This window comes from Triplophysa rosa, unplaced genomic scaffold, assembly GCF_024868665.1.
Source record: "Triplophysa rosa unplaced genomic scaffold, Trosa_1v2 scaffold221_ERROPOS574315, whole genome shotgun sequence".
Taxonomy (NCBI): domain Eukaryota; kingdom Metazoa; phylum Chordata; class Actinopteri; order Cypriniformes; family Nemacheilidae; genus Triplophysa; species Triplophysa rosa.
Window position 1 is genome coordinate 70,657 of NW_026634236.1, and position 15,201 is coordinate 85,857.

Here is a 15,201-nt window from a genome sequence, read left to right on the forward strand (position 1 = left end):
GCCATCAGTAAGTGTGTTTCTCTTCCTGACTGTGAGTTCAGCAGGAAGTACGTCACACACAACAGTTTTAGCTTTTTCATAAAAGTCTTTCACACATTTATGTGCAGCCGCTGTTACATTAAAACAATTTATAATACAAATATAAGTATTTACAAACACAGCGATATTGTAAAGGTGATTGTGTTGTTTTCTGGTCAATTATAATATCGAAAGTTCGTATAGTTGTGTGAAATGCGATTCTCCAGTCACAGAGCGACAGCTGAGCGAGTGACGTCACGTCTTTCGAACACGCATGCGCACTGACACAACGTGACTCTGCTGCTCAGATTTAACAACAACAGAAGCTACACTACTGCTGCTCAAGTGCAGTCTCAGTTTAAAGGAATAAGAATTATACCGTGTTTAAGGGTATCTGCTCGTTGAGGCTGTAAGTGTAACGTTACACTGCCGTATAGTTTGCTGTCTGTGATTACACTCGAGGGCTGTGACTCCGAGGATCATGAAGTAGCATCGTTGTTGTCCGTTGCATCCGTGAACTATCAGTCATAAACTTCTCAATGCCCTTTCTGTGTTGGATTCTTTGATGGGGCTTTTACGGATAAAGATGCCACCCAAGTTTCAACTTCTGGCTCTGTTGGCTTTCGCGATTGCAATGATCTTCTTGGAGAATCAAATTCAGAAGCTCGAGGAGTCACGGGGGAAGCTGGGTGAGATTCTTTATGTCGCTAAACACCTTGAAATTATTTGTATACTACAATTCAGTACACCCTCCTGTTGTCCCAACATGTTAACACAATATTGATGGTAGGTAACAAGCTTCCGTGTGTTTGTAACGTTACTTAGTAGTCCTGTCTATCGCAGCTGCATTTGCATTCATATTCAAGATTTAATTTCAGTTTACACAGATGTGCAATACATTTTTAAAGAAGCATTTATGTTAGGGCCAATAATATTGTCCTTTCTAAACAGAACAATTAAAGCAACAGGCTGAAACTGTGAGCTTGTGTGGTTTTGCTGTCATTCACAGGCCAACTGTCTAACAAGTTCATGATACAAGTCAAACTCACACATGCCTGGAGTGATTGGATATGGGCTATTTAGTGTCTGAATACTTTACCATTTGGACTTCAATACATTGCACATCATTTCTGTTTCACAGAACCTTCACTGATATAACCCATAATTTTTTTAAAGTTATGTCATGCTTTGTCGAATTATCAGGCATTCGATTAAATATTGGCAAGCAGGTTTCTACCATGCTAAGTTGTTAGTGTCAACTAAGATGTGGTCTATGTATAGTTCAACAACTGAAGAGGAATATGAGACGCATTAGCAGACTGAGAGGTAAGGGTAAAGGTTTTCCATCTGCTTAAAACTTGAGAGAGCTGTCAGCCTCAGCCCTTTGTGAATTGATGTTGTTTTTCAACCTTTTGTCCTTTCTCATATTAGTTAATTGCAAACAAATGTTATTTTGTTATTGCTCTTGATCTCCTAAAGAATAGTGAGTTGACTATTTATTCATATTTTTTAGAGTTGTTGAGAAATTGATTTATTATGTTTTTCCATTTGCTCCAATGATGGCAGATGACATGCACTCTCACGGTTCATTAGCATTGGAAAGTTATTTGATATTTAACCTGATATTTGTTTGTCTCGCTAATGGAAGTTCAGGTCTGTACTGTTTTTAGCCCTGATGGGGCTGCGGAGGAACCTAAGCCATATGTTGTGGCTTGGCACACACTACATTGACTACTGTACATTTTAAAATCTAAAATAGCCCTGTGTTTATGGCTGTTTTTATGACGTCTCATTGAAAGCTCTGCTGATTGTTAAAAAGGTTTTGGAGCCCACGAATGACATGTAACCTAAACAAATACTTCGCTTCCCTTAGAGACATAAGTAGCACTGTATGGTTTTGTAGCCTCCATAGATTATAAATATGTTTAAAACTGATACATATGCATCAAGGCCCACTAAACTAGTAAGAGCTCTGTGTAATATTGAAGAGAAAAAACAATTGAGAATTAAATTTTTGGAAAAAAGTCTCTTTCTTTGGATCTCCTTAAGATGGAAATTATAGATCTCTTTTATGAGCTGAAGACATGCAGTTTAGTCTATGTATGATGAAGAGAATTTCAACGCAATGATGAATCTAACCACCAAAATAGCCACAGTGTGCTTTCAGTTTTATCTTAGAAGTTAATACATACTAATCATACTTGTATGTTGGTGTCAGTCAATGTTTTATACCTGGGGTGTATTATTTTTTTGTGTTTTCTGTTGGTTTATATGGCCTTGGTGTTTCCATCCATTGCACAGACTACATCCCACTCTCTTATTTCTCTCAAGGCTGTGTTAGTCATTCTATAATGGTAGTAAACTTGTGGCATGATAATGAAACTAACAGACCTTGTTTATTGAGTGTCGGCATAAAAATGACCCAAAAATCAACTCTGAATTGTAGTCTCTCTCAGAGTTTGTTTACTTAATATTATGAATGACAGTAACCCGAACTGTGTCATTGAAAAGGCATCAATCATGGTATAACTTGTCAGGTTTGACAGCTGAAAGAGATACATTCTCCTCTCCTCCTGGTCAGTTTGACACTTGAAGATATTACATTTCATTCCCTCATCGTATTATTTTGGGCCTTTACTGGATCATGCCACTCGCCTTTCACACATATATACATACTTTTTTTTTTGCATTGTCATATCACAAGTCAAGGTTTAATATTTCTGTTTTATAAAACATTTTTACAAAATATTAAAGTCATACACAACCCTGCTGTTTTTCTTCTGAAATTGTGCTCAAAGCCCTGGCGTGTGATGTCCAATAAAAGTGAACCTTTATTTGAAATGGCTATAAACACGGTCAGCCTGAGGGTCCAAACACTGCCCTGACCTGACTGTTTCTAAATGAGCACTTTTTTATTCAGCATAATGCAGCAGTTGTGTGTCTCTCAGTGGGAAATAGGTAATGATTCAGACTGATTTTCTCATTAACTTGCAATTATATTATTGCATTAAGTTAGGTATTGCAGCAGTAATGAGAAATAAGATGATAAAGCGGCCTGCCACAGTCTTTCATTAAATACTTAAGCCTTGACTCTTCTTTTATCACTACCAGTTGAAAAATTCCCTGTTATAGCTCATTACACATAGTAAATTATAGGATTGTTACTGTATATGCAATAGCTTAAAGCAATTAATACAACCAATACAAAAGGTGGATTTATATTTCTTAACGTCTTTTGTTATTGTAAACATTTTAAGATAGTGTTCCTTGCGGTTTTAAAATATCTAAATACGGCAATTCCAGCATTTTGGATGTGACATTTTCAGTCAATACTTGGAATATATACTCTCCTAGAATGTATTTATTACCAATATATTGAACCATCTTCTTATATTGTCCTAAACTCCTGTGGATAGAGTCCAGACATCAGAAAAATATCAGTCTATAATATACACATGGGATTTTTTTTAGACGAGGCAAATACACGTGTTATGGATGACACAAAAAGGACAACGTTTTTGAGAGACAGCATACTTTGTAGGTTTCTGTGAATTAAAACAAACAGAAGCAAGAACTCAATAAATGGAAAAGGGATGACTTCAATAGAACATAAAACAGTTAGTATAAGTTCATTTTCTTGCGCCCATTTATGAGGAATATGTGTTGTTATGGGTGCGGATGTGTAATTCTGAAAGCAGCGCTTACCAGACTATAGAAAGTCATACATTGTAAGGCTTTAAAAACGTTTACAGAGACCTCTGAAACCTTTGGTACTACAAAAATTTGACCTTTTCATGGAATTGCCCTTTTCTAGAGCAACAAGTTAAAGCTGCGAAGTCTGAAATCATAATGTAGCATAGCAACAGTTGTTGTCACGGGCGCCACGATTTGTCTGTGTGGTGGTTTGTACTGGAGGCTTCTGTGTTTTTTTTTTACCCAAGAGCAGTCTTAGTTGGGTGGGAATCTGCTGTTGTTAGCTTGATATCATCACCTCACAGGAGCAGCTGCCCGGACACCAGACTGACGTTCACACGTTACTGTCAACACATTATATAAACTGTCAAGTTTCCATCCTGAGGTCCCATGAGTATTTCCAAGGCCAGAAAACATTTTCAGTTTCTAATTTACTGACAAGCCTATATTTTCTACATAAAACAGAATCAGAAAGGGACATTATTTTGTTTTTATTTCACTATTTATTTTATGTGTAATTGTGAATATATATTATTTTGTCTAAAATTACAACAATTATATAGCATAATTGCTTCTTTGTAGGTTTTTTGTCAAATGTTTCTGTTACTCTTTTGATTTAAAGTTACAATTCATGTAATATTATTGAATATAGATTGTACTTTATCTTGCAATGCTGTGTCATTTGTTAGACAGCTATTTAAATGAATTATGCAAAAATGTCCCCTCATCCTAGAGACCTTATTGTGTTGAACAACTTTTCTCCCTCCATTGTAGAACGAGCTATTGCCAGACATGAGGTACGAGAGATAGAACAACGGCACGTTCAGGAGGGGCTGAAAGAGAACTTAATGGAGGAGGAAGATTTGGTGATTATCTACAACCGAGTACCCAAAACAGCCAGTACCTCCTTCACCAACATCGCCTATGACCTGTGCAGCAGAAACCACTACCATGTGTTGCACATTAATACCACCAAAAACAACCCTGTCATGTCCCTTCAGGACCAGGTTAAAGAGACTTTTGTCTTGTTTGTTTAGATAAAACTCTTAAGTGGTTATTTCTTAACTTGTTTATTTTATTTGTTTTGCAGGTCCGGTTCGTAAAGAATGTGACGTTATGGAAGGAGATGAAGCCTGCTCTCTACCATGGACATGTGTCGTTTCTAGACTTCACTAAGTGCGTGCTAGCTGTTCTCGATTCAAATTCCCTTAATCTGTTGTGGTCAATTTGTTTGCACGAATGGAAACAAAATGCTGTTTAGAGTGGTTTCAGATTTTGTGTTCAGTGCCAACACAAAACAGCAATTTGGCAACATTCTGCATAACTTACATTAGACATTTTGGTCAGTTGCAAGGAAAAGGCAAAGCATATGACTTTTTTCCCTACTCCCAAAGTGGTCAGCAAACATTTTGATAATGCTTACTCCTGGTTGTTATGGAAGGAACTGCACAAATCAAAGCATATTCTTAAACCATACACCTACAGTACTGTCCAAATGTCTTAGGCACGTTAATATTCCCCCCAAAATGGTTTAAGCCAATTATTTACATTTTATATTATGTTATTACTTTACAGGTATAGGTTTCTTCAAGCATCTTGGAGACATTGCCACAGTTCTTTTGGATTTAGTCTGTTGTAGTTTGACAGAGTTTGACAGTTGACAGAGGGGTTGGCCAATGGAACAGTATCATTCCACATTATACACACATAAATTCAGTACTCCCCTGCATAGGCGTAATTGCGGGTGGCACTTTTTTAAAGTATGAATTTGCTAAAGGCATTTATTAACGAAACAACATCTACACATCATTTTTCATAATCTAATTTATATGTTTAACAAACGTCTTTGTGCGCAAGATAAAAGGCACGCAGTCCGTACAGGTCATTAATGCTGCGCGCATTCGAGTTATGCTCTATGAATCATCAGTAATATTGCTCGTTCACGTTACGCTGTATTGCTCATCTTGTTATGCTCTATTCCAATGGATTTGCATTATTTTTGCGTGTTCTTGTTATGCTGTAGTGTCCTCAATGGTATGTGAGATTTCACACGCAAGGAAAGGTTTATACCGAAAATAACATTGTATTTAAAGCAAAATTACTCGACTAAAGCAAATAAAAACAAATTTCAGCACCGGTTTAAAACGGGTAATTTAGAAATGGTCGAAACGTGTTTGCCAATGTCGTCATCCAAAATCCCGTTTGCGGCACAGCAAAGTGTCATAAATCATCTCTAAGCCTGACAATTAAGATTTAGTCCTACACTTCATTTAAGTTACGAGTGAGATGCTTTATAGCTAACTTATATACAGTATATAGAGTATAAGACTTGAATATAAAGCTTGATTGTTCCTTTTCTTTGCTAGATTTGGAGTAAAGAAAAAGCCTATTTACATTAATGTTATCCGAGACCCCATTGAACGTCTGGTGTCTTATTACTACTTCCTGCGCTTTGGTGATGACTACAGACCAGGCTTACGGCGCAGGAAGCAAGGAGACAAAAAGGTCAGCCCCGTAGTCCTTATTTGGAAGTTACATAGTTTTATGAGAGCTGTTTGTCTAAATGAATTCTGGCTTATATAGGTATTTAAGTTCACAAAAGGCATTGATTAGTATTTTAAAAAATCGCTGTTTAATTTTGCGGTCAATAGTATTGTCATGTAAAGTTGTCATGTATTTTTTCAAGTTAACGTGTCTTTCTGTAAACATCTGTAATTTGTAGACCTTTGATGAGTGTGTAGCGGCTGGAGGGTCTGATTGTGCTCCAGAGAAGCTATGGCTTCAGATTCCCTTCTTCTGTGGTCACTACTCTGAGTGCTGGTGGGGTTCATAATTCTCTGTCTAATTGAAGCTACCACTTTTTGGACTCTCTTTACTAAATTATCTTTTTCTTATAGGAACATTGGCAGCAAATGGGCTTTGGAGCAAGCCAAATACAATCTAGTGAATGAATATATGCTTGTTGGGGTGACAGAGGAGTTGGAGGACTTTGTTATGATGTTGGAGGCTGCTCTTCCTCGTTTTTTTAAGGGAGCCACAGAGCTCTACCGAACAGGTATGATTGCAGTATTTATGTAAGCGTCAACATAATGCCAACAGCAGATTAGCTGTAATTGTGAAAAAAGAGGTCAGAAATAAGAAATTCGACATCTGACCATACTGTTGAGGAAGTGTCTTCACTTGTCAATGTACAATGAATACAACGTTTGTTCGATGTTACATACACAGTAGGACGTGAAACTGCTTTTAAATCAAATCTTACCATTCAGACACATTTGTGACCCTGGATCACAAAACCAGTCTTAAGTAGCACGGGAACATTTTTAGTAAAAGACAAAAATACATTGTGTGGGTCAAAATTATCAATTTTTCTTTTATGCCAAAAATCATTAGGATATTAAGTAAAGATCATGTTCCATGAAGATGTTTTGTAAAGTCCTACCTTAAATATATAAAAACTTTATTTTTGTGAGTGGATGGTCTGCCACAGTGCCCCTGATTAACAACTTCAAAGGCAATTTTCTCAGTATTTTGATTTTTTTGCGCTCTCAGATTCCAGAGTTTTAAACGGTTGTATCTCAGCCAGATATTGTCCTATTTTAACAACTCCTATAGCTATAGAAAGTTTATTTATTCAGCTTTCAGATTATGTAAAAATCTCAATTTCGAAAAATTGACCCATAAGACTGGTTTTGTTGTCCAGGGTCACATTTTATAAAATCACATTTCAGTCAGATTTCACATCACATATGAATATGGTTTGAATCCGGGTTGTTAAAATCAGATTGTGTTTGCTGTTCAGACAACAAAAAAATAATGAGGTGAATTTCTAACACCATAAACATCATAATGCATGTCATTAATGTGTGATGACCATCTTTACGTTGTGTGTTTCTATTTCCAAAGGGAAAAAATCACACCTAAGGAAAACAAGTGAAAAGAAGCCACCCACCAAAGAGTCAATTGCCAGATTGCAGCAGTCGGATATCTGGAAAATGGAAAATGAATTTTATGAGTTTGCACTAGAGCAGTTCCAATATGTCCGGGCCCATGCGGTGAGGGAAAAAGATGGAGAACTGTATCTACTGGCACAGAACTTTTTCTATGAGAAGATCTACCCAAAGACTACTTGAGACTCGAGCGCACTCCATCAGGCTAAATGCTGTTGTTAGAAACACTGGAAGGGTAGAGACATTCATAGGTAACTCTTCTCCATCTGGATATGTACATTTAGGGAAACAGATGCTATTAAATGAAGAGTCTTCAGGCCATATAGCTGCCGTGAGCTTTAGCCCTCCATACCCATCATTTTAATAAACGAGCTCGCAGCTGAGCTTTGAGTGACTGAGATCTTTTTATTAATGCCATTACAGCTGCTCTGCCATGTGGATTTTATACAGGTCCTGACACATTTCTGAAAAGTTTTCATTTACCAACACTCATGCAATGAACTATATTTACAGTTTTGACTGAATGTTGTTCTGTTGAGAGTTATTACATCTTATGTGTAAAACAGAATAACGATGACTACTGAACATTCAAAATATTCTAAAGTTCTTTATTGTAAAAGATTTACTGTACTGTTTGATATAGAAAAAAAAAAGTTATTCTAAAACCTTTCTGGTACTTTCAAAAGGCTGTTTATGGACAATATAGGGAGTAAATGAAATGCTTTACAGTGGTAAAAACACTTCATAATTCCACAATTGCTATTGTTAATCCAGAACCGTCTGTTCGCAAGCTTGCAATTTATTCCTTTTTTATTAATTACAGAAAATATTTTTAATATGTGTATGTAAATACTGGTCGTTACAATGGGACCAAACATTTGAATATGGAAGGATAAATGATTGCATATGTTATTTTATTTTGAGCAACCGTATGTGCATGTGTGCCACTTTATTGCTATCGCTTCAGTTGTAAAATGCTTTTTTACTTGCTTATATTAATATTTGATGACTGTATTATCATATTTTTAACAATGTTTGAATGGACATTTCAAAGATGTGCATGTCAATCCTCTTATTTCAACATACAAATAGTTTTCTGCTTGATGATTTAGAGGTGACGTGGGAGTTAATTGGAAGAAACAATCTAAAATTTCATTGGCACTGTGCCTTCATTTTTTATGACAGTAAAGCATCTGTGAGACAGAGCTGTTGCTACAGCAAGTGTAAATATCACTTGACACTTGATCACTATCTCAGCATGTGAATAGGTCACCAATGGTAATGATGGATTGTCATATCAACCTCAAAGTTGAAACAGACAAACTTGATGATGGTATCAAAGAGTGGATCTCGCTTTTTCGATAGCAGGAGGTTGTCTCAAGAACACATTCAACAAATATAGAATTTGTATGTATGGTCTCACCACAGATTTGTGCATGCATCACAGAATTTGCTTAAAAATATGTGCTGGAATTGAACATTTGTCCTCAAAATCATCCAGGACACGAGATGAATAATAATAGGTCTTTGTGACAAAACATCACTATGGAGGTTTAATGGGTCCTTATGGTGTTTTTTTAGAGCAATCTATACAGATAAAATGAGGTATCTGTGTTTCTAAATGTTACAATCTCTATTTGTTGTTTTTAATTCTAGACTAAATGTGTGTGCTGCGAGTGTTTTAAAACCGAGAATTTTTTTCAGTAGATTTTGTATGTCAGCCATAATAAAGACAGTCTGATTTATTTGTTTTTCTCTTTGTTATTCTTTTTACAATTGTAATACTAACTATGGTATTTAAGTTTTTGTCTTAATTTCATTTTAAACACCTGAAGTAAAGTGCCTTTGAACAGTACAATATAACAGTGTAGGTGTGTTATATAGATACAAAGGTAAATACTGCTTAATAACTCATTGACCACTCTTGTGCCACAGAGTAGCTCACCATAGACATTATATTAAGGGAGACACAAAGACATTGCTGTGACAGAGACTACCTTAGCAGTGCTGTGCACCAATGCAATAACCTCTCGTTCGGAACCATTCCGTTATCTCATCTGAGCCAAAAACCTTCAAAGAGTAGACGTGCTTTTGAGTCCGTCTTCGGGAAGCTGTATTCAGCATGACAATTAAAGTATTATTAAGTCACTTTTCAATGGCATGGCCTACGTAATTGTGTAAATAATTAATTTTTCTATTAACTCATTGTTGTCTCTTTAGCTTGCCTCTCAACACACTGGGAACAGATACCATGCTGCCTTTCAGAGATATAATTTTTCTAATTAGCACTCAAATGAAAGGCTGTCTGTAGCATCTGATGGTCATTGTCAGCGTTTTAGCTCCCCCCGCACCCACCCTGGCAAGATCATAATGGGTGATTGAGCTGTCGCTGTGACTAATAAAGGGCTATTCAAACAACCCCTTTCTATATTTGAGCGACATCGAGCGTCACTTCATTTTTAATGAACATCATAATTGTTGGGTGAAGTCAATGGGGAAAGGATACATGTATCAGCAGAATGTTTAGTTATGACTTACCACTTAGAACAATTCAGTAAATTGAATTGAAAATGTTTTTGCAATGCGAGAATAGAAATGTAGATGGTTTTTGCTGACGAAATTTGGAATTGATGAAAAAGTGATGATGAATTCATGTTTAAAATAACAGGGCTGGTTCTCCCAATAATAAATTGATTGTCTCATTGTGATGTTTATATAAATAGATGCTCAGACCCTTTGTTAATGTGACTGGTGCTTTACCTGAAATATCACAACATGCCTCTTCTCACCAGAAAATAATTGATTTTCCATTTCCATTTATTCATTTGGCAGACGCTTTTATCCAAAGCGACTTACAAGTAGGAGAGCATATAACATTTTGTCAACACGCTAAACAGTACCGTTAGTTTACAAGACCATGCTACTAAGGATTTCACACTGATTTTGTGTTCCACCATTAGATTAATGGCATTACATAAACATTATAATTCAGTATATGGGGGATGCTGGTCCCATTTACAGGAAGACTGGCAAAACCGACAACACATTAAAATAATCATTATGCAGTAGAGCATTCATACTTACAGTATACTGATGCATGTTTTTATTATTTACATATACTGCTAATTCCAAGCCTATGTTTCTGTTTTACTTTCAGATGTCTCATTGAAATGTTTGCATTCGTAGACAATTTACTTAATTTACTTAACTGCAAAATGCATAACCAATATTTGTATTTAATAAAGTGCAACCAAAAATCTGGTTAAGAATGGTTTTGAATGATGAGGTTTCCGAAAGCAAACAACATGCACACTGTATCAACAGTCTTCAAAATGAAACCTCACTTATGTTGTTTGTCATGTCACCACAGAGTAATTTTCTACATTTAAAGACCTTCCAAAACATAAATAATGAGTGACATTATTTCTCTCTCTCTCTCTCTCTCTCTCTCTCTCTCTCTCTCTCTCTCTCTCTCTCTCTCCGCTCTCTCTCTCTCTCTCTCTCTCTCTCTCTCTCTCTCTCTCTCTCTCTGTGCCTATCTCTGTAATCTAGAGTGTGCAGCTTTAAATAAAGATCAATTGATAAACAGTTTTTCTTGGTTCCCATGGTTACCACTTTGTACCCAAACCCTTTAGATTGTATTTAATCTGATAGTAATCTAGGATAAATGACAGACAGATGATAAAAGAGGCAGGATCTTTCTCATGGATGATTTTCTATTACCACCCAATCAGAGCCGTTGAAAAACAGAGTTGCGACACACTTTGATCGCGTGGTCACGTGGTTCATGGAGCGCTCAAAAGTTCCAAACAAATCCGTGCTGTCAACCTATTTGAATGGATTGTAGCGGGACAGCCAACATCAACTATATTTGCATACATTTTGCTAAATATATTAGCGCATTGTGAACTCTAAATTTTACGTTGACTACATTTATAGCAGCATTTTGTCTGGAGAGTAATATGAACATAAGATCTATAAATATAAGATCTATGAATATAAGATATGTCCGCCAACTTGTTAAATTGTATAAACATGCCGTTATTTCTGTTTCTATTTCATGCCGTTAACTGTACAGCAAATGCGTTAGGGAGACATTGAAATGAATGGGCTTCAGTGCAATGTTTGGAACTATTGATAATAAAGTCCTTTTGTGGAAGTCGTGCCACTCGGCGGCCATGTTTGCAACGCCCCTGGGCAGCAAGTCCACAGTCCTATCTACTGAATGGGGGAAGGCAGATATTTTTTAAATCGCTGGCAAAAATCACAATTAAACAGCATATGTCCTATCAATAATTAAACCTGACATGACCATAACTTGGGTTTGCTAAGATTAAATTGCGCTAAAAATCACCTTTTGAGATCGCTTCATCCACTGTGCATGCGCACAGGCTGGTAAGCGCCTCACGAGAGCCCCGCCCCAGAGAATCTTAGTAAACACTGATTGACGATTGGCTCGTTTCATGGAAGACGGGACTTCCTTCGCTAGAGCGGCCATATTGAGCGTTGCATTCCTCCCCATTCAATGTAATAGCAGTGGCGCATCTTGTTAATATTAATATCTTTGCTATTTGTCACTCCATGACACGAGTTACTTTCGCATTCCATTCTTCCAACGGACTTCTATGCGAGTGTCTTAACTCTGTTTTTAAGCGGCTCTGCACCCAATCACACTGCTGTCAAGGTTCTTTTCTTTTCATGCGATTTTGCCATGACGCTGTGTGTGGTGTAATTAGGTTTTTAATATAAGTTATTAAGAAGCCATTGAACCTCACTCCAAATTTGACATTTAGGGTAGTTCTTCAAAATATTCTCTAAACACTTCCTTTTTCAAATTTTGGCGCATGCTTCTGACTGTGGGCCAGTTTTGCTATTTACAATTACATTTTAACAGCCCGTTAAATGAAGTCAAATTCACAGTATGATTGAGCTATTTAATGTGGATAACATCAATAATAGTGTTGTGTTTCATTGCTGGAGCATGAACCAAAATTCGCAGTATAGCGATTGGCTGAAAGGTACCTGACGTCACGTCATGGATGTTTAAAGCGGACAGACGTCCCTTAATATAGCTCAGCGGTAACTTTGAGATGCTCGGCGTGCGGGATATACAAAAGAGACATACGTTAAGTGTCATTAAATGAAGCCTTTTTCGTCTCGATCAGATTTTTATTTCCATTAAAAACAGATATGATCCGCTAAGCGTTCTGAAGTGAAGAGGATCTGTCGTTTGGCTGTGCACGCTTTATTTGTTCAGTATGTGTGAAATGATCGTTAATTATGATAAAGGTAAGAGATAAGAGTGCATGCTCCTGTCCAGCAAGTTATGTATAACTACTTATTTACTGTTAAGATCAAATAACCTATCTGACTGCTATACAGAATTAACATGGCTAGTTGTTTAAATAGTTTCATACCGAGTAACTGTAAAATTTGCTGTTCTCTGTATGTAATCTGAACAAATGTTTCATAACAATCTATTCTAGGCAGTGACCCATTTATTATGATAAATACAGCTGGCAATGCACAGCCACCTGAGGACAGAATGGGGGCCCTGGCATGGAAATGCTGTGTTGGATGCGGATGCAAGATTTCTGACCGGTTCCTCTTGTTTGCTTTGGATGGATACTGGCACTTCCACTGTCTTAAGTGCTCCTGCTGTCAAGCCCAGTTGGCAGAAATTGGCTCATCTTGTTTCACCAAGTGTGGCTTGATCCTCTGCAAAAGTGACTATATAAGGTCTGAGTACAGGAACGCTCTGTTTTTTTAATAGCATCTTTATCATTTACAATCATTACACTACATAACTGAGAGCAGGTAATGCATGCAAGATGCATGCCATGCATCTAACATGGTTTTCAGCAACTGTAACAGTAAGATTATAACACTGAAGTTGTATGTAAACAGCAGAGATTGAGAGGTTTTCCTCTCAACTATATCAAATCAAACGGCATCAATAACCGTTTTAAAGAAGTAAATTGCTCTCTGTGTTACATTAGTAATACATTAAATTATTAACATAGTTACATTACTTGGTTACATAGCCTAAATAAAAGAAATGACTTGGTTATTAAAAGGTTGTTTTATATTTGTTTTATATTTTGATTGTGCTGTTCACTACAGACTATTTGGTAACAGTGGAGCCTGCATGGCTTGCAGAAAATCCATCCCAGCAAGTGAAATGGTTATGCGAACACAAGGGAATGTGTTTCATGTCAAGGTATGCCATTAAAATGCACTTCATCCACTCATCTATGATGTTCATTCATTGCATATATATACTGTATATAGCTTGGAGGCTGAAATGCAAAACTGTGGCTTGTAACTTGTGTTCTGCATTGCAACGTTCATACCAGTCTCTTAACTTTTTGTTACAGTGTTTTATTTGCTCCATCTGTCATAACCAGTTAGTACCTGGCGACCGTTTTCACTATGTGAATGGAAAGCTATTCTGTGAGCGAGACACGCCAGCAGCTTGTGCACACAGAAACGACCACTTGGATTCACTCATGGAGCACAAAATATCAGAACAGAAGATCTAGTTTTACATTCAGGACTTCACATAACTCTGTAGTTGCTTCATCAGCTGCAGACAATTTTATGAAAGTGTAATATTGTGGAAATCAACGTGTGCGGTAATGTAACGCAGTTTAAATGAGGTTAACCATCGGAGCTGAAAAGCAATCAGTGAGCATCCTTGCGTATCATAATCAATTATGAATTGGTTTCTACAGAATGACCTTTCTTATGCATATTGTGGACCTGCATTTATTTGGTTGTGGTATTAGTCTACTTCGGTACCTCTGCAACTGTGCCTGTTTATAGAGTAGACTGGAAAAATGCCATCTTCCACTGGTTTGTGAGTGATGTTTATCTTTTGTTTATGGGGTGGCTATTCTCCTGGTTTACAGTTACAGTATTACTGTAATCAACCTGATGTCAGTACAGAAGCGTCCAAGAAGTCCAACTATCTTTGCAAATCTATTTAATTTTCTGTATGTATTGGAATAAAAGGTTGTATGTGATGTTTTTTCTTTGGTAAAGGAAAATGTTTAATAACAATTTAAACATTTCAAGTTTAAAAAGTACACAACACAAAGTAATGTTTGCTTTATTGGCAACAGTCAAAATCTTAACAAAATGTTTAAAAGCATCGTCATAACATGAAAAATTACAAAGTTTCATAAACATGGAAGAACCGAAAAACATGGCAAACAGCCCCCTCTGTCGGCAAAAAGCGATGGCCATGTAAAATCAAAGTTTGCAAAACCTGCAAACAAATGTGTACAGTACTTATTTTTTTTAATACGCACTGTAGATGTAAAAAGCTTTACACAAACCAATCTATAAAAACAATCTATGGCGCTAGCAAAACCAAGGTTATGGGTTCGATCCCAGCACATCTCAGAAACAAATGTATAGTATAATGCAATGGAAGTCGCTTTGGATAAAAGCGTCTGCCAAATGCGTAAATGTAAAAGCTTTACACAAAAAGTTTTTAGGGTTAGGCTCCATCGTTTCACCTACTTGTTGTAAAACT

General features: G+C 36.7%; 2 protein-coding genes across 3 annotated transcripts; both read left to right on the forward strand.

Annotated features, from left to right (window-relative positions):
• The first annotated feature begins 295 nt into the window (after positions 1-295).
• Positions 296-9,400, forward strand: hs2st1a (heparan sulfate 2-O-sulfotransferase 1a). Its single transcript, XM_057327367.1, has 7 exons — positions 296-707; positions 4,486-4,718; positions 4,802-4,887; positions 6,078-6,216; positions 6,434-6,531; positions 6,609-6,766; positions 7,618-9,400. Exons 1-7 carry the CDS (start codon positions 584-586, stop codon positions 7,842-7,844), a joined length of 1,065 nt encoding a protein of 354 aa, XP_057183350.1. The 5' UTR covers positions 296-583; the 3' UTR covers positions 7,845-9,400.
• A 3,365-nt stretch (positions 9,401-12,765) lies between these two features.
• lmo4 (LIM domain only 4) lies at positions 12,766-14,680 on the forward strand. Of its 2 annotated transcripts, none has more exons than XM_057327361.1 (4): positions 12,766-12,950; positions 13,148-13,400; positions 13,785-13,881; positions 14,039-14,680. In XM_057327361.1, exons 1-4 carry the CDS (start codon positions 12,920-12,922, stop codon positions 14,201-14,203), a joined length of 546 nt encoding a protein of 181 aa, XP_057183344.1. In that variant the 5' UTR covers positions 12,766-12,919; the 3' UTR covers positions 14,204-14,680. The 2 variants fall into 2 exon arrangements, with proteins under 2 accessions (XP_057183344.1, XP_057183345.1); XM_057327362.1 differs by having other exon boundaries at positions 13,178-13,400.
• Positions 14,681-15,201: the final 521 nt, after the last annotated feature.